Genomic DNA, 24821 nt, shown 5'->3' with positions numbered 1-24821 from the left:
ACGGTTTATGCATTTCTCAGGAAAAAAAACCACGCAACTCTTTTATACGAGGTTGCATAATGTGTTGTTGCATCAAAATCCCCATCAGCTGATTGCATAGACAAAATAATTATCCGCTCCATAAATATATCATGCTTTAGTCATTTAAACGATACCTCTTTCCACGAGGAAAGAGGCGACGACGCGGTCGTTCGTGAGTGGAAGAGGGAGAGAAAAAGAGAGAGGATCGCCGACGGTAGCTCGACGGTCAGAGAAGGAGGAGGAAGGCTGGTCAGGATGGTGGTGATCGGCTTCGGATCCACGAGTGGCAGTCCATGGCGCGGGTAGCCGGCGCAGAGTCAGTCACCAATTCTACCAGTCGGTTGTAGTCAGTCGGTACCAGAAGAGCAGCTCCGTTCGCGGGGCCGCGCTCTCTCGCGCCTCGGTTCGCTCACTGAAACGGATCTGATTATTTTCTACATTTGTCAGCCGGAAATCTCGTTGACGCGGCACCGTCTGCCCACGTTCCGCGACGAGATACGCGATCGTCCGTGCGGCTCAGGGGGATCCTCGAAGTGTCTTGGTAGCGCGCGAACTTAACAGTAAGTGCGCGGAGTGTCTCGATATCGAGTGCTGAATGAAGACGCTCTTCTCTGGTATATAAGTGATAAAGTGTCGGCTACGTAGCAAGGGTTCCGGAGAGTTGCTCGAGTGAGTCCTTGTTGGTGCGAAGCGATATTTCAGAAAAAGCTGCAGAAACCTGACTACGGATGGTTAACGTGAGTATCGTGTTAAGTCGAAACTACGTGCGAAAATGCAACAGGGTGCTTATTGATGCTCATTTAATCTTACCATTTGCTCATAACATCTTAAACTAACTTTTATTAAATTAAGATATACGTAGATAAGTGCGTATCAATGTTAAGAAGTATAAACTTTTGTTACTTTTTATCTTCGCTAGCGCAGTATTAATATTTTCCAATGTAAAAAAGGGCGTGTTAAGTCGATAGTCGAAAGTCTCGAAGTATTGTTGTCGCTTTTCCGAGATGCTGATTAGCTGTCTCGCTTGTGCAATACGACATGCTTCAGTCGTGTTATTTGCAGCTGTCAAAACCATGCAAAGTTTTAGGGAGAGCAAATGGCGCGCGCGAAGCGCGCTCTTGTGTTGTCTGGTTAATATAAAAAGAACGAATAAAAATGTAAAATTAAAAATAAAAATATACATAATTGCACAAAAATTTAATTATAATTATGAATTATATATAAAATCTTCCAAATTATATCGAAAGTATAAAAAAGAAGTATAAATTATTTGTGCGGAAGAATTTGCTTCAGATTTGGCCTCAATTATTATTTGTAAATTAATTATGAGATATAATAAATTGATATTATAGACGAATTGATACAACGTCACATGTAAAGGTACAATTTAAAGTCTTTAACTTGTAAAATATTAATGGCTCAAAGACGTTTTTATTTTCATGTACAAATTTGGTGATTTGCCTAGACTTTATTTCGAAAATACTGGCCCACCTTTCTTTTCGCTTATGCATTGAGGCAGTTTCAACTTTTCTTACGAAAGCCTTCTTTATCTGCCCACATAGCTCGGTTTCCACCGATAATTTACTACGGAATTTCTAGCAAGGTGCGGCGCACTATGTGACCAGAATGATTTCTTTGCGAGAAAGTCATCCCACTCTTTTCGCACCGAATCCAGCTAGTGAAATAGAAATTATTGGACCCGCGTGGCATGCGAACATGAATGATAATCGAGTGCGAGGGCAAATATTAACACAGAAACATTAGTTTTCACTTTACTGTCAAAATCTGAGTGTCAAATTACACAACGTATCTTGCAATTTATTTTAATTTTATTACAATCTAAGCTCTGACTACATCGTATATATATAATCTATATAATATACAGAAAATACTCCGCACAAGATTACCAAGTAGAATAAAATGCTTTATCAGAATTGTGACTCGAAAATTATATTGTATTTTCTTTACAAAGATAGATTGATGTCATAAATCATTTTTCATGGCAAATTACCTGCAGTAGTAACGAAAGAAAGATTAGAATATATGATTTTCTGTATACTTAAACCAACAACAGTATAGGAGTAATAGAAAATTTTCTATTGAAATGCTTTCATGGGCGGCGTTACGCTTTGTAGCGGCATGCATTTTTTTTTAAAACGTTAAACACGCACACTGTTCGTTCCATTTATCATAATGTCTGCGAAATATACACGCTTCTACACATATATTTGAAAGATACACAATTTTTGTCTCCATCTAATAGTTTTCAACTTTATATGAAACTATGTTTGTATTAATTAACGATAAGGCATTTGGCTGTATTATTTACAATCCAGCGAGTGTCTGTAAAGCTTATAAATTTCTAACAAGATTTTAAATTGTTTTTTATTTAGTTAATAGATGACTATTAGAAAAGCAAACTATCGCGTGAACGATACTCTTTCCTGTGCCGGTGATTGCGCATGAGTCAACTCAGTAATTTTGTTTAGCACTTAACATTGATTACTATAATGTTGCCTGCGAACGCAAGACATCGCTATTGCGAAATAATCCATACGGCCCTGAAGCATTTTTACTTTCGAATGCGTCACCCATAAACCGCAAATCCCTACCTACATATTCAAACTCCGTTTTGAAGTCCATTAGCTTAGGTCAGTCATCCCTACCTTATAAGCGAACATCCGCGTGGTGTAATCTGTGGGTCATAATACATATTTCCGCCGTTCAAAAATGTTATGTCGTACAGAAAAGGGAAGACTATTGCGACATCTTTTGTAACATACAACGAGAAGATTATTTTTGTTACTTCTGAATCTCGAGTATTGAATCTTGATATAAAAAGAAACAATATAAGGAAATACGTAACAACTATATTCTTAAAATAATACTTAATGTTTCTTGCTCGTAATGTTTTCGCGTTTCACTCGATGAACTTTCCTCACATAATTGTGGCAGCTGACTGAATCAATTATACACCACCCTAGCAATCAGCACAGTGACGTCACGAATTTGCACTAACCACTCGTTGCACTTTCGCGGCAGCACAATTCGCGCCGAAAGATAATACGTTTGCTAAACGAAGAAACAACGAGAAAGAAAGAGAGGGGAAGGGGAAGAGAGAGAGAGAGAGGGAGAGAGAGAGAGAAAGAAGACGACCTGTTCACCTGTTCCTTCGCGTTCTCGACATGGTCGAGGAACCTCGAAGTCGACCGGCGCGTTTCTACCTCTCCGCCGCTACGAGATTCTCTGCCTCCTGCGAAACCGGGTCTTCTTCTCTCCGCGACCTCGAAACACACAAATTACGAACAGCGTAGACGTTGCCACGTACGGGAGTATCGATGGGAGAGACCGATGTCCAATACTAACGTGCATTAATACGTATAAATGTGCGCACGTGTCGCGTATTCGTGTGTAACGTAGTTTAGCCGGCGAAGCTGCAAAACTGAAGAGAAATTATATTCGAGACATCTTCGGATAAAGAGCTGCAGCCTCATTGGCATTCAGAATTTATTGTTCTCAAACGCGGCCCTTCTTCGTTCTTTGCGCGAGCTGAACTAAAGTACAAGGTACGAGGGAACGTCCCGAGTCGCCTCCAGATTTATTAATCCACGGTGCATTAGCCGTGTATTGCTAAATGGAATGCACGCGGCGCTTGTACATGTCGGGTTACGGGACTTGAGTTTTACATTCTCGTGTAGGCGTTGCGATTTTCTTGGTAGGTCGTGTCGTCATAGTATTTGCAGCAATTATCTCTATATATTGTGAAAATTTATTGTACATTTTGTAGAGACGCTGGGTTCGTAGGATTCGTACTATTTCTTATCATTCACTATAAATATGTGGATAATTATATTTCAAATTGCATAGGAATGCGTTGGATCTTCAGAACCCGAATTTATAGTTACTGTGGACTTATCTTAAGCAGCGAAAATAATTCAGTGTGCGTATTCTCCTGGATGCGGGGAACAGAACAAGAAGGAACTGCAATTCCAGGCGAAGAATAAAGCAGAGAGGGATACGATGAACTCGAGGCGAATTCAAGGACAACGGATGATCCTCACTCGTTCCCTCTCGCCCCATCGATCCGATAAAAAATATCCGAAAAACAAATACCCAGTTTTGGAAATAACAGCTTGTTGCATTAAATCTTTTTACTATTAATTATTTGCATCAGAAAATTTCTATAGCGTCGTTCTTTTTACTTCAGGAAAGAGTAGAGCAGTTGATTTTAATTTCCTCATGTAAATGTCTGCTTAATAAAATAGACTTAGCAGGCTTATTTTTTTTGGAGGAAATAATCTGGCGTGTGCAATTAATTATATTGAATAATTTTGCATAATGACTAGACTCGTCTTATCGCATATGATACGCGAGAAATTAATACAAGAGATAGTCGCGATAATATACACGAGAGATTATAGATAAAACTTAGAGGGACGATAGGATCTTAAATGTGATATAACTAAAACACGACGAATCAATTTAGATATATCGATAAATTCGTTAACCTGCGGAAATTATTAGTCATCGATCTCGAGCCGTCTGAGGAAAGTGTTTCTTGGAACATAAAGATCGTTCAGGGTCGAAGGAGTCAATTGTAGACTCGAGCGTAGCTCTACGATTCAGGAACCGCGGTGAAGAGTTCGAGCATGATCGCGAAGAGAGCGGCAACCTCGCTAAGAACGTCAGAAAAACGACTAAGTGATCCCTCGCCGAGGAAACTCGACTCGTTGGGCGAGTCCCCGTAAATCAGTATCCGTTCGGGATGAAATTAGTGTCAGCTAAAGGATACTATGATGCCGGGGTACGTGGATTCGTTTGCACGAGTGCTGGCGAAATGGAATTAAGCAGCACGCATTTCGAAGAAAACAACGATTTATGACTTCTTACGAGTTTCAGGATGGCGTTTGCATTACCAACGTAATTTGTTTCTCATAAATAACCGCTTTATCGTGTGTTTGATTCACCCAACCATTTCAAATGGAAGTTGGAAGTGTGCTTAAAAAGGAAACTGGAATGCAACTGGATTTAAGATCGATTTGCGGAAGTGTTAGTTTAATCACGAAGCTGATACCGTTGATTTATATTTCATGATATTTCATTAGTGTCAACGAAATTTTTATTGAAAGGAGTATTGTCATTGTTACTTCCGGATAAAACAAACCTAAAGCTGGAAAAATGTCTTAATATTTAAATCTAAATAGAATTTTCTGTATTTATATGATGGGCGAATTACTTACATTTCATCGGTTGTTTATTTAATCAAAAAAATAGAATTACAGTATAATAATATGTATCTTTTAGTTCGAAAATCAAACAAGCATTTTCTATTTGTCTTTTGAGTCAAAATCTTACTTTAATTAAAATATCAGCAAGATTAGATAGATTAACAATGTTTACTGCGAAATATTGCGTAAGCTTGAATAATAATTTGCACGCAACGTTCAGTCTGTTGGTTTCCGAAGCTAAGAAATTCTTGAACTTACCGAAGGCTATTGATGGTACATGGAAGTTGTCATAAAGATAAGTTGAGGAAAGCCTCGTCATTGGTACACCAGACTTGGCATGGGAGTGCATATACGAGGTTCTGCAGACCGTGGCAAGGTAGTAGACGCGCGTGGAAAATCAAGAGTCGCGTTCCTCGATCAACCAGGCGATAACGTTAAGGCGCTTGCACAAATTTCCGGCATTTGTCAAGGGAGTGGGAGCACGAGCGGCTGCTTACGGGCTGTCTGATTATCGTGCGAAGGGATCGCAAATGAAAGACCCCGTGCAAAGAATTACGGGATGAACTACTTCAAGCAGGAGGGCCTGAACGCTCGTTGTTAACACTAAAGCACACTACGGAGAATGTACGAAAGAAAAAGTAGCTTGTAAAACCTTTAATCTTGAATCGTGCGCAATTAACAAAATTATAGCTATCTGGGCGTCCCTTTACGATGTCCTTTGATGTCCCTTTTATCATCAAATTACGTCCCATTAATTAAAGAAACCGTACATGAAGGTATGGATGGAAGTCTAATTGTAAGCAGACTCACCCTGTGCATTATGTGCTTTGCTGTCACGTTACGTTGATCGAGAGTGCTTACGAGTAAATTCACTTTCTATGTCAACGTATAATTCTGCCGTTGGAAACACGCTAGTGGATTAAAGTGTTACGTAAACACTGATGACAATTATAGCCAAATAATGTGCCACAATGATACGATGAATCTATAATAATTCAAAATACTTTCTCTTTAAATTAGTACTTTAATTATTACGTAATTATAAATTAAATATGTATGTATACATGCACGTTAGATGAAAGAAGATTACTTAGTGTGTCTGCAGATTTAATAAATTTTAATATCAATTTTTACATTAGTTTTAAATCATAATAATGACAAACTACTTTAAATGGAAAAGTATAAATGCGATAAATCATCGTGTTAATATTGGAAAGATATTTCAATATTTTCCTCTTAATCGGTGCATTTGCTATCACAACCATATTTTATTATTTAGAAACTTTCTTTCGCTAGGAGATTATCGGTGAAATTTCTAATTTAAATGACTAATTTCCGCCTTGCAAGTTCCACGTCTGCAAAGTTTTCCCGCATCAAAAAGATTAATAACACTCTCGCGTACGTCCGAATTTCTGTACCAGGCATTTGAATACGCTGGGTGGCAACTTTCTAAGTTTCTAGTTTCGCACCAAGTGAAAATGCTGAATCTGGCGCCGCGGAAGTGTCATGCCTCGAATTTCCGGTAGGGAAATCGCGCGCGTGAATTGTCGATTATGCAAAACCACTCGCGAGATCGTTTGGTTGGAAGGAAAATCGATCGAAACGATTATCTGAGGTGACGCTAAAGCGAGACGTTGTTACGTCCGACTTCCAAGTAAGGCGAGACGTTAAAAAATGCAACCGCGCCGGAACACCGTTTCGAATTACAGTTCTCATAAGAGCAAGAAGCGTTTGGATCGAGGAGAGAAAGTGCTTTTGCCGAGAGACAGTGCACACATACACACGCAGAAACAGCCAGCATGCAGGATCCGACAAATTATGCGTAATCGAAATTACCGTCATTTTCCTGTTTTCCTTTGTGCTGGTGGTACGGAACCATCACGAGTGCTCGGTTTTATTCGCGGTCGTAAACGCACCTTGAAATACCACCGCACGAGCAACAATAAAGATTCAACGAAAGATACTCGGAAATTGAGGATAATTTGTTATACTCAAGCACAAAGTTATTTATTTTATTTAAACTTTCGCTTTCTCTTTTTCCCCGTGTGTATATTATACAGGCAATTTTAAAAACAAGCCTGAAGGCAGATAATATAGCAGTTTAAAATACAAACAGGCTGGACGAATTTCAGAAATTTATTCGATATCTGCATTCACTTTTGAATATTCGTTAAGATTGATAAAACTATTCTCGTACTTTTCAATTGATTGTAGATGCCATGTAACTGTATTGAGACATGAAAAATCACATTCCTTTGATTTGTAGCGGCGGATTACTGTTTCATGATTGCATTACGTGCCACGTAATAGCAAAGAGACTTTTTGATGTTTTGATGAGCTGTAGGCAATGGAATCCACGGAGGCGGCATAATCGCGAAGAGAAAAAATAGAACGAGTTATAATAGAGAGCAGGAAATTAGGGTCACAGTTCATGAGGTTACGGAGAGTGCTCGCTGTTGAGTACCGTTACATAGACCTGCATCTCGGTCTAATCGCTGTACCAAGGGAATAATGTTAATAGAGTTAATAGACATTTTTACCGTCAAAGATAAAGTCATCCTTATGTCCAAGGTAAGCTTCTACGTAAAATTAGCTGCTTCGACTTGAAAATCAGATAATTTAAAAATAACTCTTCACTTAGAAATATATTCTTCCAAGAGTATACTTTGGCTATTCTTTATAATACTTGATATTGTTGAATGTTGTCGACTAATTGTAAATTTTATTTTCATCAATGACATAAGAATTGAGCAGAAATTAATTAGAGAGCTATTAACGTTAAACAGAATTCAACATTTAACGTATATTATTTTTCTAAAATTTCTGTGTCTATGAAACCGGCGTCAGGAAAAGAATCGTTCAAGTTCGTATCGTACAAAATAACTAACGTTCTCGGCGCGCTACAATTTCTTTCTGTGAATTCGAGCTACTTGTAAATTATATTATGTAAAAAGTTGGCATTTGCGCACTCAACCGGCTTGATCACTGACGATTAAACGTACGCGTCGATCAAATGGTCGGCCTTGCTCGTTTTGTGGCACAAAGTGAACGTAATAGTACGCCTTTGGGACACGTGGCCGACGTAAAATTCTTCCGTCCGAGAGACGCGCGCATCTAAAACATTCTTACGGAGAGTGACGTGTCAAGAATTGCGACAGGAAGAACTCAAAAGCTCTCACATTTCCGCACGATCATTCGCCACTTTGCAGAGTCACGACGAAGGAGCACGCTTTTTCGCCCCGCGAGCACTCCGCTCGGATGCGCCTGAGTCTCAAGGCCATATATGCAAGCCATGGTGTAAAAATTCTCTGACCAGTAGAAAGTATACGATTAGTCATCAACGATCGCGCGCTCGCCTGCGCAGATATATCTATGTGTTTGTTTTCACGGTAAATTATTTTTATTCATTATTTTTGCATACAAGCACACATACATATTCAAGGAGCTCCCCACTCTTAATTAGTAATACGCGTGACTGAACAAATCACTTTGACAGTGCGTGTGTTAAATTAAAATTGATTTAATCGCGACTAAGCCAGTCTGCAAAAACATTCTAAAACGCTTTTCGATAAATGTTAAAGAACTGGACGACTAATAGCGAATTCGGTTGTTTGCTACTGCGCACCTAGGCTTCTTCACAGTCAATTCTTATATCTAAGGATCGTCTTAACTATCTCTTGAAATACTTAACCAGTAAAATGATCTGTGTAGCATCCATACGGATCATTTTTCGGCTAAATACACGTCGAACGTGTATTTGAGACAAAGTGAAATATAAAAATTGACTATAAATAGGCGTTAGTGTGCGCTGAGTGCGCACTAGTGCACGCAATCGAATTCGCTATAACAGTGTGGAAATGAACGGGAAGATGGATGTCGATGTCCAGTCTTATTTCTCGAGTGGTATCTAGAAGACGCGTATCCGAGGCCGATGCATTTTACGCGGTGGATTCCCGAGCAACCACCTTCCGCTAAAGCGAACACTTGAACGATCTACTATACACGTTAGGTATATAATAGCTACCATATACTCTCGTACCGGTCGAACTAGTTTCATGCTTGGTTCTCCCGCGGCCTTGAGGCGCACGGACCACTACACGGCGTGTCGGTGGTTGTCGAGAAAGCCTTTATGGCTTACCTCACCCGACGTGGACTGCGGATCCACGATAGTACTCCTTGGCCTTCCGCAATTTCAGTCATTATAACCGTACCTCTCGTGCTGCTCTTGGGCAGATAAAATGGCCACGGGCTCGGAAACGTAGATTAAGGGCCATTTTCGAGATTTACGAAACGGCGACGCGCAAAGCAAATTTCTACGGCGTAGCGCTTCCTTATTCGAGATTCGTGCAAAAATGTTACGGTAACTTTTTGTCCCCGTCTCTTATTGGAGCGGCAAAAACACTGATCTTGACGATCTCGCGAGTGACTGGCTGGAACTTTCTAATATTGGCCTTGTTACCGGTTTTTACAGCTACCGGCGTTAAATAAAACGACATTAGTTTAGTTGCGAGAAGTGAACGTAAAATATTGTGAAAACGTTGGAGCACACGAGACACGCTGGTTGATTTCCGCAAATAATTTATCGCGATGCAGGTGCAGCGAGAAACATCGAACTGTCCCGTGATCGATCTGTTACGAAAGAGGTGGCTCAGACGCGTAGCTCTTTGTCAAGCGACGACAATGCAAAATGGCACGCCTCAACCTGGTATGCCAAGGCGTTCTCGCGCGACAAAACACCAACTCGGATTGCTTGCGATATCGGCAAAGGGAGGAGGGAGGAAATACGGAAAGAAACGCGGTGGTTTCGTGCCGAATGAGCGCGGCGAAGGGACCTCTGGCCCGCGCTAATTATCCGCTGCCGTTTTATTATGATCTTAATTGGTGCACTACGCCGGTGGAATTAGCCGGCGTCGGAACAATGCTCGAAACCGGAACGCGGCGCCCCGACGGGTGTAATTGAGTATTTCGCAATCGTGACGCTTTCACGACCACGCGCGCACACCTTCTCCCGCATTATCGCCTACGCGGTGAAAATATGTTATCAACGACCGTTGCAAAATATAATGACGGTGTTACGGCTCACTGAGGCGTGGACATCTCCCCCGTCGTAGAAACGATTCAATGGCCAATCACTGTGATGGCGACATTTATGCCGCAACGAGAAGAGGCGAGGATGGAATGAGCGTGGATGTCCGCTTCGGGCTCGCTGATGTTTTGAATGTGCCGAGTGACAATACGTGCCGATGCTCTTACAGCAAAGTTATTTTAATTGATACGCGGTCGACTTTTACAGAGAGAACAATCGAATAAAGGACTTGCGAAAAGAGCATTTCGCGAGTTACGGTTCAAAAAAGAATTAATACACAATTTAAGTTAATTAAAGAAACTTCAAGTGAAATATATGCTTGAAAATCTCAAGTTAAAAATGATATTGTCTAGTTGCACGGTACGTAATATGAATGTTTAATAAAGTGTCCTTTGCGATTTTTATTCCTTGAAGATTGGACGCAACTTTCTATACTTGGTTAATACAGAGAGATAGAAAATATTTTGCGAATATTAAATGAAAATGTTGTTGACGTAGTGACATTTTGCAATTCGCTAAATCGTTTCGCGATGACTTCGAAGTAACGGAACAAATATTCTACACGTCCGTACATAAAACGTTTCCTTTCGCACTTCCTCGTTCCTGTGTTGATTTATCACATAAGCGCAAGGTATTAGTAGAATAAGTATCGAACATGTTAACAATCGCGGGAGCATTAATATTAATAGATTCCCAGGTAACGTCTAGCGCGTGTTTTGCAGGTGAATATTCCGCGCGAATATCCGGCGTGCCGTTGACAGGATATTTCTTAATTTCGCGTTGGCGTTAACGCCATATCATTAGAGTCCATTAGACAAGCGCGAACATCATCGCCAAGCCCTGGTGTAAGTTCGTCGATACGAACTGCCGGTTAGACCGGCTTGAAAAACTGTGCATCAAGTCACGTGTCACGGACGCGGCAGGCGAGGCTAATCGCCGTAATTCATTCCGAAAGCCTTCACTCGCGAGGAGGTGTCAATGACTTTTCTTTCCTGCCAAATACCGCGTGAAAGAAAAGGATTCGCTCGGTGGTGAAAACTCGACGCGGAGAGAGTGTCGACCTGAATGCAGTGTGTTCGATGAGCTCGAAATCGTTATCGACGCGCGCGCATCGAGGTCGCAAATGCGCTGCCGATTAGCGAGCGGGTATCCGCGAAAGTGATTTGTTGCTCCTGCCTGGCCGACAAGATGTTATTACGAGATTTTTAGGAACAACGGGAGACGCATTTGCCTTGCGAGAGGCAAAATTTTGCGAGTCGCTCGTTGAGCGCTATCGGGGGATCTATGGAGGTCAACGAGGCAGGCTTGTGGCGTGGGAAAGGATATGCAAAAGAATATTAAACATTCCGAAAAGTGTCAAATACGCGCTGCGACGACATATTTTCTGAGAGCGCTGCGATTAATATTCTCGGAGAGTTTAGGTGTTTAAGAATCTTTAAGAGGATCTTTAAGGACGCGTGAGAGAGCTTGTGACATTCTTCAAAGATTTTACAACGAAGATTGGCGAGATATCGTATTCTTGATATCCGTAGAGTGAAGTCCGCTTGTTTTCCAGCGAGTTCCTTTCCAAATGTACTTGCATTATTTTGCGTGAGAATGTTTAGGAAGTTGATCGCACTCTCGTGCAATTTCAACGTCGACATTTGCTAATTCGTATTATTAATCGTCGCGAGAACCGCACTGCGGTATTTCAGAGAAGTTTTTGAGCTTCTCTTACTTTGTGCGTGCCTTAATTACGAGATGAGATGGAGAGAAGAATGAGGATACGATATGCGGTTAGAGGTACTGTTAAATTCTCACCCTCTATTAGTAACGAGCCATTAATATTAATTAGATCGCGTAATCTTTTAATTTAACTTAACTAGGAAGTTCTCTGCTGCGAGGATACCAAGTTTTTGTCTTCGTACGCACTTATAAACAGCTAAAACTACTTTCATGAAAATTCCAAACAGTTTTAATTAGCTGTCATGTGCATTGCGTATATGTATGTGGCTTTTATTTGGATCAATATAATTAAGGCTGAATAAAGGATACATTACAATTATAATCTTGATTTTGTATAAGATCTAAATCTTAAGTTGCACCTTTTTCCATATTCTTAATTAAATGGCGAATTTAACATCAATAAGTATTTAAAGTCGCTAAAATTTATAATGATGTTAACTTCTAATTCGTTAAAATTGTTATCTTGCTCATTTTATTTTTCAGGACGTAATGAGCGAGTACGAACGGATCAAGCGTTCGTGCTTGAAACGAGGTGAGCTCTGGGAGGATCCAGAATTTCCAGCGTCACAAGCGTCCGTCTTTTACCATCAGACACCGCCATTTCAGTTTCAATGGAAGAGGCCGAAGGTTGTTTCCTCTTTTTCCTTTTAATTTACATAAAGTTTACTTTTTATTGCTCCCAACAATATATTTTTAATTAGTTAAATATACGCGACGATATAATTATACGCATAGTAGTTTAATAAAAAGTTCATTAACATCTTACTGCTCACTTTATATCTAAATTAAAATCTAGATTAGAAATTAGCTTTGCTATCTTATAAAAAATTTGTTTCCATCAGTCAAAAAGTTCTGTTCAATTAAAACTGTGCCAAGGAGGACGCGTACTTCTTTTCTTGTAATCGGGGCATAAACATTAAAAGATTTATTTCTCTGTTAGTTGATGCAACGAAGTTGTTCCTTCGGGAGCAATTTAGAATTAAACTAGCTTCTCCGGTTCGCTCCAGTTCCTAAAGAACGGAAAGACGTGCAACGTGGAACTTAGGAACCGTAACGAAAACAGTTCGCAACCTTGACACGTAGCTCTGTCGCCTGCGTGCTCATAATCGTGGAACAGCGTGTCTTTTAGTCCGAGCAAAACTAACGGAATCATTCAGTCCACCATAAGATCTTGAGTTTTTTTTTCACAATTATCTTTTCTAACATATAACTGCATTTTATTTTAGAAACAATTTAAAAAGTATTTGTATATATCTAAGATGTCTAACTCTCGATCATCTCTTTTACGATTGTTCGTATCCGTAATTTTGTTCATAACAAATTCGTAAAAGTTGATGAAAACTCGATAAAGATGTTTGATCTGTTGATCTAATCTGCATTGGGATAAATTTCAAATTTCGTTTTCAAACTCAACCTCATTCCTCCTGAGTGGAACGAGGTCTTTCGAGACTCATCTACGAAGCGGTCGTGATTGTAGAATATCGAAGCAGGAATCAGACGGCGGGATCAACGATCCTGCGGCGTTAGTTGCGCAACCCGCGCGATGAGAGACGAGCGGGCGGCAAGTGAAACCGTCGACGCGTAACCGGAGTCTTTTCTGCTTACCGAACAAGACATTGCGTGGCCGTCGCGTCGGATATGACGATCGTAATAAAAGTCACTGACAGCTATACATTCCTATGACAAGGTCAACAATTGCGTGAAGAACGCGTGCATGGTGTGCGCTTTTAGAGTCACTGAAAGATCGCCCTCGCGGATCGCGATTCCCGTCACGATCGTGCCACCGACCGGAAATACGCGCCGAAAGAGGATGGTATTACGCCAGCACGGGATGCAACAGTTGGAGAACAGTTATTTAATATGGCCCCGATTATTGCGATACGGTGCCTCGCGTTAGTATCTAGCACTTCTCCATTCGGCACAAGGTAACACAATCGAGACGCGTACACGTGATTATTTTAATGGACAATTGTTCCTTTCGACTGTACAATTGCGGTGCATATTCCAGTAAAAAATTAATAGGATGTAAATGTTTTATAACAAGTTTACAAGACGTATAAAATTTACACTCGCAAGTTAGCGCGGACGGTCTTGTAACGTCTCATTAGTTGCCATGAGTTTACGAATCGAGAACATCTAAGAGCTACTTGCAAATGATATTTCGTTACACTTTGCTTTTTAGTTTGATAAAATAGTCTACACTATACACTTATACTTTACATACGTGTTTATTGCTTGACATAAGTGTGGAGTGTTAAGTTTTATGGCACTCAATTATTATAATATTAATTAATATAATTAATGTCATAGTTTTCATTTTGTGTGTAAAACTTTATGCATATTGAATTACTGCTTTCAAAGTATCATACGTTCGCCTGACTTTTTCCTAAACGAATGAAATTATCTGAAATAAATGCAATTCAGTTTCAACGGAGTTTACTAACGCGTGAATTATAAAAGATAATGCGATAATTGCGCCAGTAGTGCAGAACTATTGTGTCAAACGAGCGTAACAGCGAAAGTATAAATTTTGGTATTCAGAGTCGGTTAATTAATGAAAATTCTATAAACAAACTGCCCTGCTTGGTGTGCAAGAATTTTGCCGGAACTGATCTCGAACTAATAGCGCAAATCGTGAATCATGAACACATCAATAGGAAAATATGCAATGAGAATCATTCTTTGTAACTCGCATAATGTGCAGAACGTATTTCACATTGCGCCGCTCTGCTATGCCGGATAAGTAGAAACGTGCAATGAAATTTTTATGCAATGACAAGTAACGTGTTACATTCCAATAAGTTTAGTAATATATAATGTAACATAACTTTATATAATTAACATTAAAATTACATCGGACTCTTAATTCGTTTATAAATTGTATTCATTATTTATATAAGTGCGTGCATACGTGCTTACCCTTTGCTATTATATTCAGTAGTTTCAACATTTTATTTTTGCTGATGTTCTGTATCTTCAATTTCTTTTTTGTATTATCCGAGTAATTTATATTTACGTATAATCATTTAAAATTTAAATAAGTATGAGCGTCAACTAGTTAGGAAGAGGGTAAAGAGAATTTTCTTTGTCACAGGAATTGTGCAATCGACCTATTTTCGTCAGCGATGCGCCGGCTCAGTTCGACGTTATTCCTGGGAAGATGGGTGAGTCTCAAATGTTACTTACAAGAGATAATTGTATTCCGAGTGACGGGGAGATTAATAGAAAACGCAAGAAGGTAGGGGAATATATTTTAAAAACTTGACCAAAGTAAAATGCGCATAAATAAACGACGTAAGTAAAGACATCCGCATGTGATAGAACTGGTCGTTCCGCTGTTGCCTTTCTTACTTATCCCGACAGTACGGAATTCCCTCGATAGACATAATGATATGTTGCGTTCTTACACGCGTGTTTGAAAACCTTGGTTTCTACCTAACTCCTTTTCTTCTTGCGCGACGAAAGGTTACGCGAGTTCACTACCACAGGTCTGTAATCAAATATTCAGCTTTCACAGCCGCTGTTACCTAAATTTCGATAAAGTATCGCTTTACAATTTGTTATTTATAGTTTCTATAAAGCATCTAATAATATTGATTACGTGACCAAGAAAAATATATACCGTTCGAGAAATTTCTAGGTCTTGTTTGATTTATTCGTGCATAAAACGGTGTAAATATTTTATTCCCTTGGAGCTACGTACTTTTTCTGTGATTAAATAATGTGGGTTGCAAAAGAACCTTAAATGTTTTTCTTTGTTACTCTTAAATGTCGTAAGCATTGCTTTTGTAACACAGGAGCAAGAATTGAATCTCAATTGCGGTGACATAAAAAAACGTTGGCGTTCCTACGTTGCGTATCAGATGTACGTGCGTAATTGTCATAATTCTTGTAGGCGATATTAATTAAGCAATTAAGAAAGCGGTTACGTACTGTTTTTGAGGGAGAGGCTGTTACGTTATAATTATGATTTAACGTGGATAATATTCGCAATTAAATAAACTAGAATGACATTAACAGTTTAATTGTAATTGGAACTTGTGTGTACGCTTGTAATCATCTTCCGACAAACGTAACCTTTGATATATATTCAGAGCTTAGTATGTACTAATTAAATTAGAATTTATGCATCTGTGCCGAGTACTTAAACATGCAATTTACTCGTGAACTTATTCCACTAATTACTGAATCATGAAGATCGTAACACTTGTTAAATGTTACGTATCATATCAAATATTGAAATTATTTTCTCGTGATATATATATATATATATATATGTATATAAACGCTATGATAATATCGGCAAATAAATAATTTAACTAATAATGTCGATGATTTAGCGCCAAGCAGATAAATCGCGTTTGAAATTCTCGACTTCTACCTGGAACAGGAAATCGACGAGAGGAAACCAAACCAGTTTTCAACTCGTTACTAGTATAGATTGGCAGATAATAATCATGACACTTCTTTTATTGAACGCCACGATTAGTATAATTAAATTCCACATTCTTGAGAGGGAAGTTCTGTTTTTAATTTCTTTTTGTATATGATAAATGTATATTTATAAATAAATTTAACTGCTGTCAAGCACATTACATTATAATTATGATTCTCTATTTTTAATTTAAATATTTAACGACAAATATGAAAATGTATGGTATATAAAATATATTTTATCGTGAAATTGATTAATTAAATTAAATTAATTGCACAGTTATTGTATCTTCTGCTTTTGCTATATAAGTAAACTTTAGATTTTTACCAAATTAATTTCACGTTTTATCGCGCAGCGAAATATGTCTACTGCTTATTGTAATGCGTTGCAACAATAATTTAGCTTTCATCGGATTTTACTCACGACTACAAGCGATTCAACCGGAATAATCAGGAAATTAAAACGGAATGCAACTTTGCTTCGAACGCCAACTAATGCACCATAAAACGTTCTGCGACGTAATCTCTCCCCGGTTCGGATATAATTCACGAGTGTTGCACTGAGCCGCCGGAAGTCGAGCGCCCTCGAGTAAGCCATGCGGGCGCATTCCTGAGGATATAACTGCGTTCGCTGTAGCGCGCGGGACGTGTCCCGTTAACATGTACGCAACAGCACGCACAGCCAAGCAATATGACAACATGTTATAATTTGTACCGACCTACATAACAGCGTCGCAAAATTCGGCGATTTACCTTCTGGTGCGCCGAGACGTCTGTCCTTTGATCGACCGCAATGAACTTTAATCGAAGCAGAGAGATATTTTTAATATACCGCGAGTTAAATGCATTCGGAATGAAAAATTATAAAAAGTATGTAATAAACTGTTATTTTAATATCATAAATATTTAATGATATATTAATATATCATTTTAATGTCGTTAATATCGACAGAAAATAGATATCCCAAAGAGATAAATCGAACGAAAGAAAGAAAAAATAATTAAGATTAATTAACATGATAAGAAATGAAAGTGAAAGTGATAACAAATTAGCGTGGATTATTACTTACAATTAGAAGCGTATAATAAAATTAAACTGTTACTTTTCACATTTTGTTTAATGTTCTTCTAAAGGCCAATCTTAACGAAACGTGAGTCATTATCGAAAGTGGCCAATGTAAATCCGCGTTCGAGCAATTTATTCTCATTTTCCTTTCTTTCCTTCAGTCGAATGACAAAAAGCCGGTAAAAGCGAACGCTCGATCAACGATTAGACCTTCGAAAACGAAAGTAAAGCGAGTGAATGCAATAAGATAGAGCGGAGTGTCGCTCTTGGACACTGGATCCTAGACAATTTCTCACGACATTAAGACACGTTCGACGATCCATTACTCGAGCCATTTCGTTTTTCATCATCTTTAACAATCCTTAAAAAAGAACGTATTTCTTTTCATCACGCAATTCGGTGCCGTTTTAAAAAGCGTTGAACACGGTGGTAAAGTAAAATTCCACGCTTATTAAGAGTTTAATGAAAGGTCGATAACATCACCGGCCATTTTAAAGTATAATTAAAGAGTTTACTGAAGACATATATGTACACGGATAACTTCTTATTAAGAATGGTTTAAAAGCAAATTTAGCTCCTACTTTATAGAACATTTAGATTTTACAAACAGAACAATGTGTAAGATATTACCATTTCATTGACAGGTGACAAGTGGCTGGTGTCATGTCTGGGAGTGCTGCACCTTAGCAAGGGCCTCTTCTACAGGGTAGTACCAGCCGATCAGGGTTTCGGCAGCGGTGGAGAGCCATCGGGCTCGCCGACCGCGGAGTACGCCGGGGTGTTCAGGTTTCGATTGTGGTGGTGCGGCGCGTGGGTGGAAGTTCTCGTCGACGACAGATTACCGGCGGTTCACGGAAGGCTGGCTTTCGTGCAAAGTCGCCATAGTGATCAGTTCTGGCCGGCGCTCCTGGAGAAAGCGTACGCCAAGTAAGTTTTCTTCGATCGTTTTTTACGTCAGATCTTCACGGGCAAATGAATCCGCGGGTAGATAAACCAGAAAGATCGCATCTACAAGAAATATGGCACTTCGTTGACCCAGATAAAACAGATAACTGAGAAGAGTTATTTATTGATGAGTTAAGCGATTATGCGGCTTCGACCTCAATTTTCCAGTGCTGTTTTCCAGGTTGACGTAGAAATTGTACCTTTAGTTGATATCGATGCGCGAATGTTGTATCTTATCTAACAAGAAAGATATCTAAATTGTTTTCATTGACGAAACTATTACCAGCATCAGCGAATATGTTATTGTAAGTTAAATGAAAATATAATTTATTCAAGTAAAAGAAGATTTTCTGTCTGTGTTTAACTTAACCGTTCATCAAGCACTTTTATTCGTAATCTTTGATCGTCGCGTAAGATCATGGAAACAGAAAGCCGAGATGTTGCCTTTCTAACAACGAAGGTAGTTTTCGAGCCAGTTTGAGACGAACGGCGAACTGCCGTGGGCGGCGTAGGCGTTCACCAGGTGGTTGTTCAAGGTGAACTCGCGCGCGAAGATCAACCTCAGTGCGTTCGATCGATGAACCTCGATCACCATCGCTGTGGGACGTAGTGTGCGTGAGATTGTGAGTGCGAGTGGTTGTCGATCGTACTCTGAGATGTTATTCTAAATTTGGAAGATGGAAACCGTTAGATGGAACCGTATACGGAAACGAATTGATAATAAAAATATATTCTCCAAGTAGCAAGATATCTCTGCATTGCAGTTACCGTTTCTGAGAAATTATTTATCAATCCTTCATCCTCATCAATTTAGGATGAGAAAATTAAATGAATGGAGAATTGAAACTTCGCACAAGTCTGCACAGTGTCATCTGAAATAATTTTGCACGATTTGAAAAACAAACTTTTTTTTTCATGCGTTCAATTTATAATTAATGCACAATGCATTACGGCGCGAACGTATTGCATTGCAGCTTTGCTCGTTGTGTGCTTTGACAAGCGGAGCGAAGAGAGACGGTGATGTCGAGCCAGTTTGGGCGACGGACAAAAACTTCATCTCGCGAACCGTTGAGATTCGTGACGCGAGTAATCGAGGCGCGCGATCTCTCGCCACGAGATAGAAGATGAGTTTACGCGGACGAACGGACGACGATGACCGGTTCTGTCGGAGGTCCTTGCTCCTCTTCTTAATCTTCCTCTGATGACCGTACGTACCTCCTCTCCACCATTTCCTTTCCCTCGTTATCCTTGTCTTGCGCCATCTTCCCTCCTTCTCTCCCTTTCTTTCTCTCCTCTTCTTCTTCTCGATTTCTTGCCCCATCGTGAGTGTAAACCCCCGCCTGGGCGTTGCTCTCGAAACTGCCTGCAAGGTGATGGCATCGAAAAGAGAGATGACCTCGTCCCTCGTCAGACAAAAGGGATCCGAGAAAGTAAACGACGATCGAGAAACGATTATTTAGCGATTTTTGCGCAAAAGAGCGAATTTTGTTTTGCGCGTGTATTTATTCACCACGTATCTTTACTTATCTATTATCTTGAGACAATAGAGGGAAAATTACCCGTTCCAGCGAAATAAAGAGTGATAGTTTTCCCATTGTGGGAACGAGCTGTCTTAAGAACATTATGTAATTTACTCCGCAAAAATGATTTTCTTATCATACATATAAATATAATCATAAAACATACGGATATTATGTTCTTTAAATTTTCTACATAACAATCAACTTTTAAATAATTTTCATATGAAATATTATGCTCGTTTGAAATTATAAGACACAGTTTCTTTTAATCGGTAATGACATTATATGTGGGGGATGAAGAATCTAAATACTTTGAAAAATGCTCTCAAATTTTACATGTCATAGATTTCAAAATTATACTAGAAGTTTACACGTATCGCTACTATATGTTGAACGGGTCTTAAGAAGAAGCTGTTAAGAAGTTTTGAGTGAGGCTAGGTAATTGCAGGGTTTTCACACTGTTTAACTATATCTATTTAAATAATGATGAGTTTCATGAATATGCGCATCCGTTACGCTCGAGGAGGATCACGTACACGAGTGCTTAGAATAAAAAAAAAAGCTTAGTTACTTTTCCCATAAGTGTGCTAAGGACGCGCCATTTGTTTAAATAATATTAATCCCCATAAATCTCGGTGCCTAACAAAACGCTGCGCTGGAAAATAGTGATATGTTCCCAGTTAACAACCGTGAACGCACCTCGCTATAATTTCATCATCAAACGCACCACTTTTACGTCACAATACTGCATACACGTGCGTAATGAGAGATCGTGGCTGCGCTTGGTGAAAGCAGAACAGGATGATGGCGGGTTTCAAGCGAGAAAAATTGCGTTAGTTTTTCAAGAGGTGCGCGTTGCAGTAATGAACATTAAATGTAATAAACTTTATTATTTCGAAATTATTTTTACGGGCATGGCGATATTAACGTGATGCGCTACTTTATGCACTAGAAAAATCTTACATGGAATCTGAAAGTTTATTATTATTGCGATGCGTTTACAGTGTTGCATTTTTAATGAATTAATAGAGTCCTTTGAATCTCACAAGATGATAGTATTTCATAAATTTCTATGCCGTCTTATTACGTCCACGATATTAAGTTGGATTTCTTTGCGTATAGCGTCAATTGAACGATTGATATGCATCGCATTTTGTTTTGATATGCGCGTATTATGTTGAATCGACTGTGAAAAACATCAGCTACACACATCGAGGTCGTGGCTCGTTAATAATTGACCGCACGTAGCAGATCCTCGGCGACTTCCGGCCGTCACTGTTGAAATATACAGCGCGGTTAATTGATGCTGCAGTTTCGATTTAAAACGCAATTTGAAGCTGCTAAAACGATTTTATACTCGCGGAAATATAATTTTCTACCGCAAGTGTCGATCGCAATTACGATTACGGTAATCATTGCGGGATGATGGAAATATTACAAGTGACCCTACGCAAGTGCGGTAATACTTGCACGTTGCGAGTTATGCGAGTTATGCAGGCGTAATAAGTTTAGCGCGATAATGTTTATGAATCCGTGTGTGTCAGGAAATACCGTATCACGCATACGCCTGGTAGTTTTCACGATAAAAAAACTGTACAACGTAATTTTAGTTATTACAGTATGGAATAATCGCGCGATGCATCGCGTAAGCGACTAGTTGAATAATTTAGTCATAATCTCTACTTTGCGTGTTAAAGATAAAAGAAAATTGTATTAACGCGTTTATCAACGGCACGTTTTGGTGACAGTCGTCCCTCGATACTCGCCGAGTATTTCGTTCCACGTGATTTTCGCGCAAAACTGAGAATACCTGAAGGGTACTGCGTGTACGAAGGGATTTGTAATTAATCGCGTAAAAAAACCCGCGTATAAAAAAAGTACCTGGTAAGTCGAGGGATGTACTTCGCAAGTTGCATTGATTTTTTTGCGTAATTATTCGCGCAACACATCGCAAGATTGCGCGTCAGCCATGTCGAACGCGATTACGTACGGTAGATTGTTAGCGTAAAACAAATACGGACTGCCCGATTAATATTATAGCGCCCGGCATCGCGGCCTGTTGAATTAAATTTATAGACGTATCATCGACACACTTTCGCACACCGACGCCATATATTTCTCGATGGAATCGCGGCGATACGACGAATTAATCCTGCAATAGTGTCACGTCGTGTACGTGAGCCGGTAAATATCTCAACGATGACATACATCCACGCCGGTATCGGCCGGAGAATCGCGAAGGATGAGTGGGCGAGAAAGAGAAAGAAGGAGGCTCGTTCGCCGACCTTTCCTCTTTCGCCGCGACCCTGCTGTAAATCTGGCCGATCCGGAACGATCGGCCGGCTTTATTAAACCAGTAGCGGCATCGAGAATCGGTTAGAAAGCCCGCGCGCTCTTTTGCGTGCCAATATGCGCAAGAAGAATATATGCACAACACGCTGCTCCGTCGATTTCCATTAGAAAACATCGCTTGGCTCCTCTCGGATCTCGCTCGGCCGAACAGGACCTTATCGTTGTTCATAAATTTCAGTCGTTTTGTAGAAAGTGTTGTAGTGTTGAAAAATATTGTAAATTACGCGTACACGCTCGTGGAATGGAAAGTGAGCGCGGAAACTAAAATCTCAAGCGGCGAACTATTTATTTTCGCAAACTGTATATTATAAAATACTGCAGTTATAAAAAATATATACTCTTTTATTGTTCAGCTCATTCATATGCTGTATATTCTGTTTGTATTGATGAATTATTAATGTTAAATTTAAATGGAGTTTACTACGTTATTTGACTTGTAAGTATTAAAAAAGATTAGGTGCTAAGATGCGATACACTTAGCAAGGAATATTTGTAACAGTTTCCAACACGTGTTTCCTCTATTTTAATTCGGGCCGAAAGCACCTCGACCCGAAAAGAAATCACGCGGCGAGATACCTTCGTCGGTCCGATCGTATGTTGAACGTGCGTGACTCGCGTGCACGCAGCCACGCACACGCTTGGCGCGAGAGTGCGCCTGGTGAGGGTACACGGAGGGCCCCGATACTTTCACTCGGCAAGTAGTCGGTATCGCTGCTTGCCAGCAATGGATCGGAGGTCAGTGCACCGGTGACCACAGTCCACGCTCGTGTCTGCGAGCGCAAAACGGCTACGAAAGCATGCCGATAATCCCTTGAAGGTGGATGCTCGCCGGTGCGGACAGATACAAGTCGATCTTGCCCCGTTCGGCTCTTGGTATCATTAAGATCTCGCTGTTCGCATGTTCGCAAGATCATACGAGTCATCGTGCACGCTAGATATTCGCTAAGCGGTCGAGTTACTTCTCGATCGCCGCTTTCTATATGCGAGAAAGATATGCCGCGGGCTTACGTAAGAGAAAATAGAGCGGGATCTGACGGACTAAATCGCGTGACGTGCGCATGTATGAAAAGTTGTTGATTGAGAAACGAAACGCGGGTAAAAAGTGTTGCCGATGTCGCAAGGCGTGCAACACAACTTATTAGCGATATTCAGCAGGCCGGAAATAATAGCGTGATCATGACCGGTTGGTGAATATTTCACCGTTATTTTTAATAAGCCGATGCCGCGGATTTCTCATTACCCGTTTCTCATTTATGCATATATGTTTATGAATATTTCGCAGTTATATTTTTAACTATTTAATTATATTTCGCTATTGCGCTTTTAATATTTCCCCCTACATTTCCTTTAAGTGCCAATGCAATTAGTTTGTTTCACTTTGCACTATTTGATATGACGTGACAATAAATGTATATCATGATCTCTAAATTTTTTATAAACTCATTTTGATCAAGATAGTAGACCTTTGGTATGGACTTCTCGATTTGCTTAATAAAATCGTTAAAAGGAAACGACTAAAAGTAAAAAGCCTGAGGCCCGAATTGTTAAATATAATAAATGAAGTCTGGAGTATCCTTTCTACTGTGCAGTTTTATGAACGAAAGGAGAGTAATTTTGTGATTATACATCATCATCTAGTCACGCAATGATCTCAAGAATGCTACTGCGAGTAGGATGTAACGAGTACGTAGTAATAGCGGAAGGCGATTGACAACGATGACGTAGATGATTGGTAATAGAGCGAGGCAACGTGACAATGACGTTGCAAATACGCGTGCGACTGCGTCGCTCCGTTAGACAAACGCGGAACGGAAGTGCATCAACAGACAAACGTGCTGCTAACCGTTGAGTCACAAAGTGACGAAGACGGAGTTAGATGGTCACCGCGGTTGCACCTTCGGTCGAAAGTGCGGTGACCCTTTTACTTGAACTCTTGCCTCTCCATCTTTCTGACATCTACCGGAGATGACGTTCGTCTCATTATTAATTTAGCTCATTATTATTTGTTGAACGTACACCCTCAGAAAGGATTTCTGTTACCAAGACAAAAAATATTCTTGACGCATATATATTTCTCGCAACCTCATTTAGTGTAAAAATAAGACACTGTCAAAATAAAATCAATGATTCTTATTCTCCTCTATCGAATTAAAAAAGATTGACTTACTATATTGAGACAAGAGTAACTTATACAAACGTAAGCTTATACAGGGTGAGTCTTTCCATATCCGACAAAATTTTTGAGAAGGTAGAACGGATCGAGATGAACGGAAAAGTCCTGTACCATTTTGCAATTTTCGTAATAGTTAACGAGTAATTAATTATTAAAAATCGTTGTTTTAGGCCGGCCTACCGCCCAATTCGAGCGCGTGGCGAGATGTGCGCATAGCAATATCGATCGCCGGGCGGTCACATCTTGCCACGCGCTCGAATTGGGCGGTAGG

At 39.8% G+C, this 24821-nt stretch overlaps 1 protein-coding gene across 1 annotated transcript in view; it reads left to right on the top strand.

Annotated features, from left to right (window-relative positions):
- Window positions 1-255: 255 nt before the first annotated feature.
- LOC105569258 (calpain-C) overlaps window positions 256-24821 on the top strand; it is a 31513-nt gene continuing 6947 nt past the window's right edge. Inside the window, exons 1-4 of the mRNA XM_012025583.1 lie at window positions 256-758; window positions 12544-12687; window positions 15155-15224; window positions 18205-18487. Coding sequence (XP_011880973.1) covers window positions 750-758; window positions 12544-12687; window positions 15155-15224; window positions 18205-18487 — 506 coding nt within the window. The 5' untranslated portion in view covers window positions 256-749. The remainder of the gene's footprint in view (window positions 759-12543; window positions 12688-15154; window positions 15225-18204; window positions 18488-24821) is intronic.

The sequence above is a fragment of the Vollenhovia emeryi genome, unplaced genomic scaffold (genome assembly GCF_000949405.1).
Source record: "Vollenhovia emeryi isolate VEMERY1.0 unplaced genomic scaffold, V.emery_V1.0 DF939125.1, whole genome shotgun sequence".
Taxonomy (NCBI): domain Eukaryota; kingdom Metazoa; phylum Arthropoda; class Insecta; order Hymenoptera; family Formicidae; genus Vollenhovia; species Vollenhovia emeryi.
This window is presented reverse-complemented; position numbering and strand designations above follow the sequence as displayed.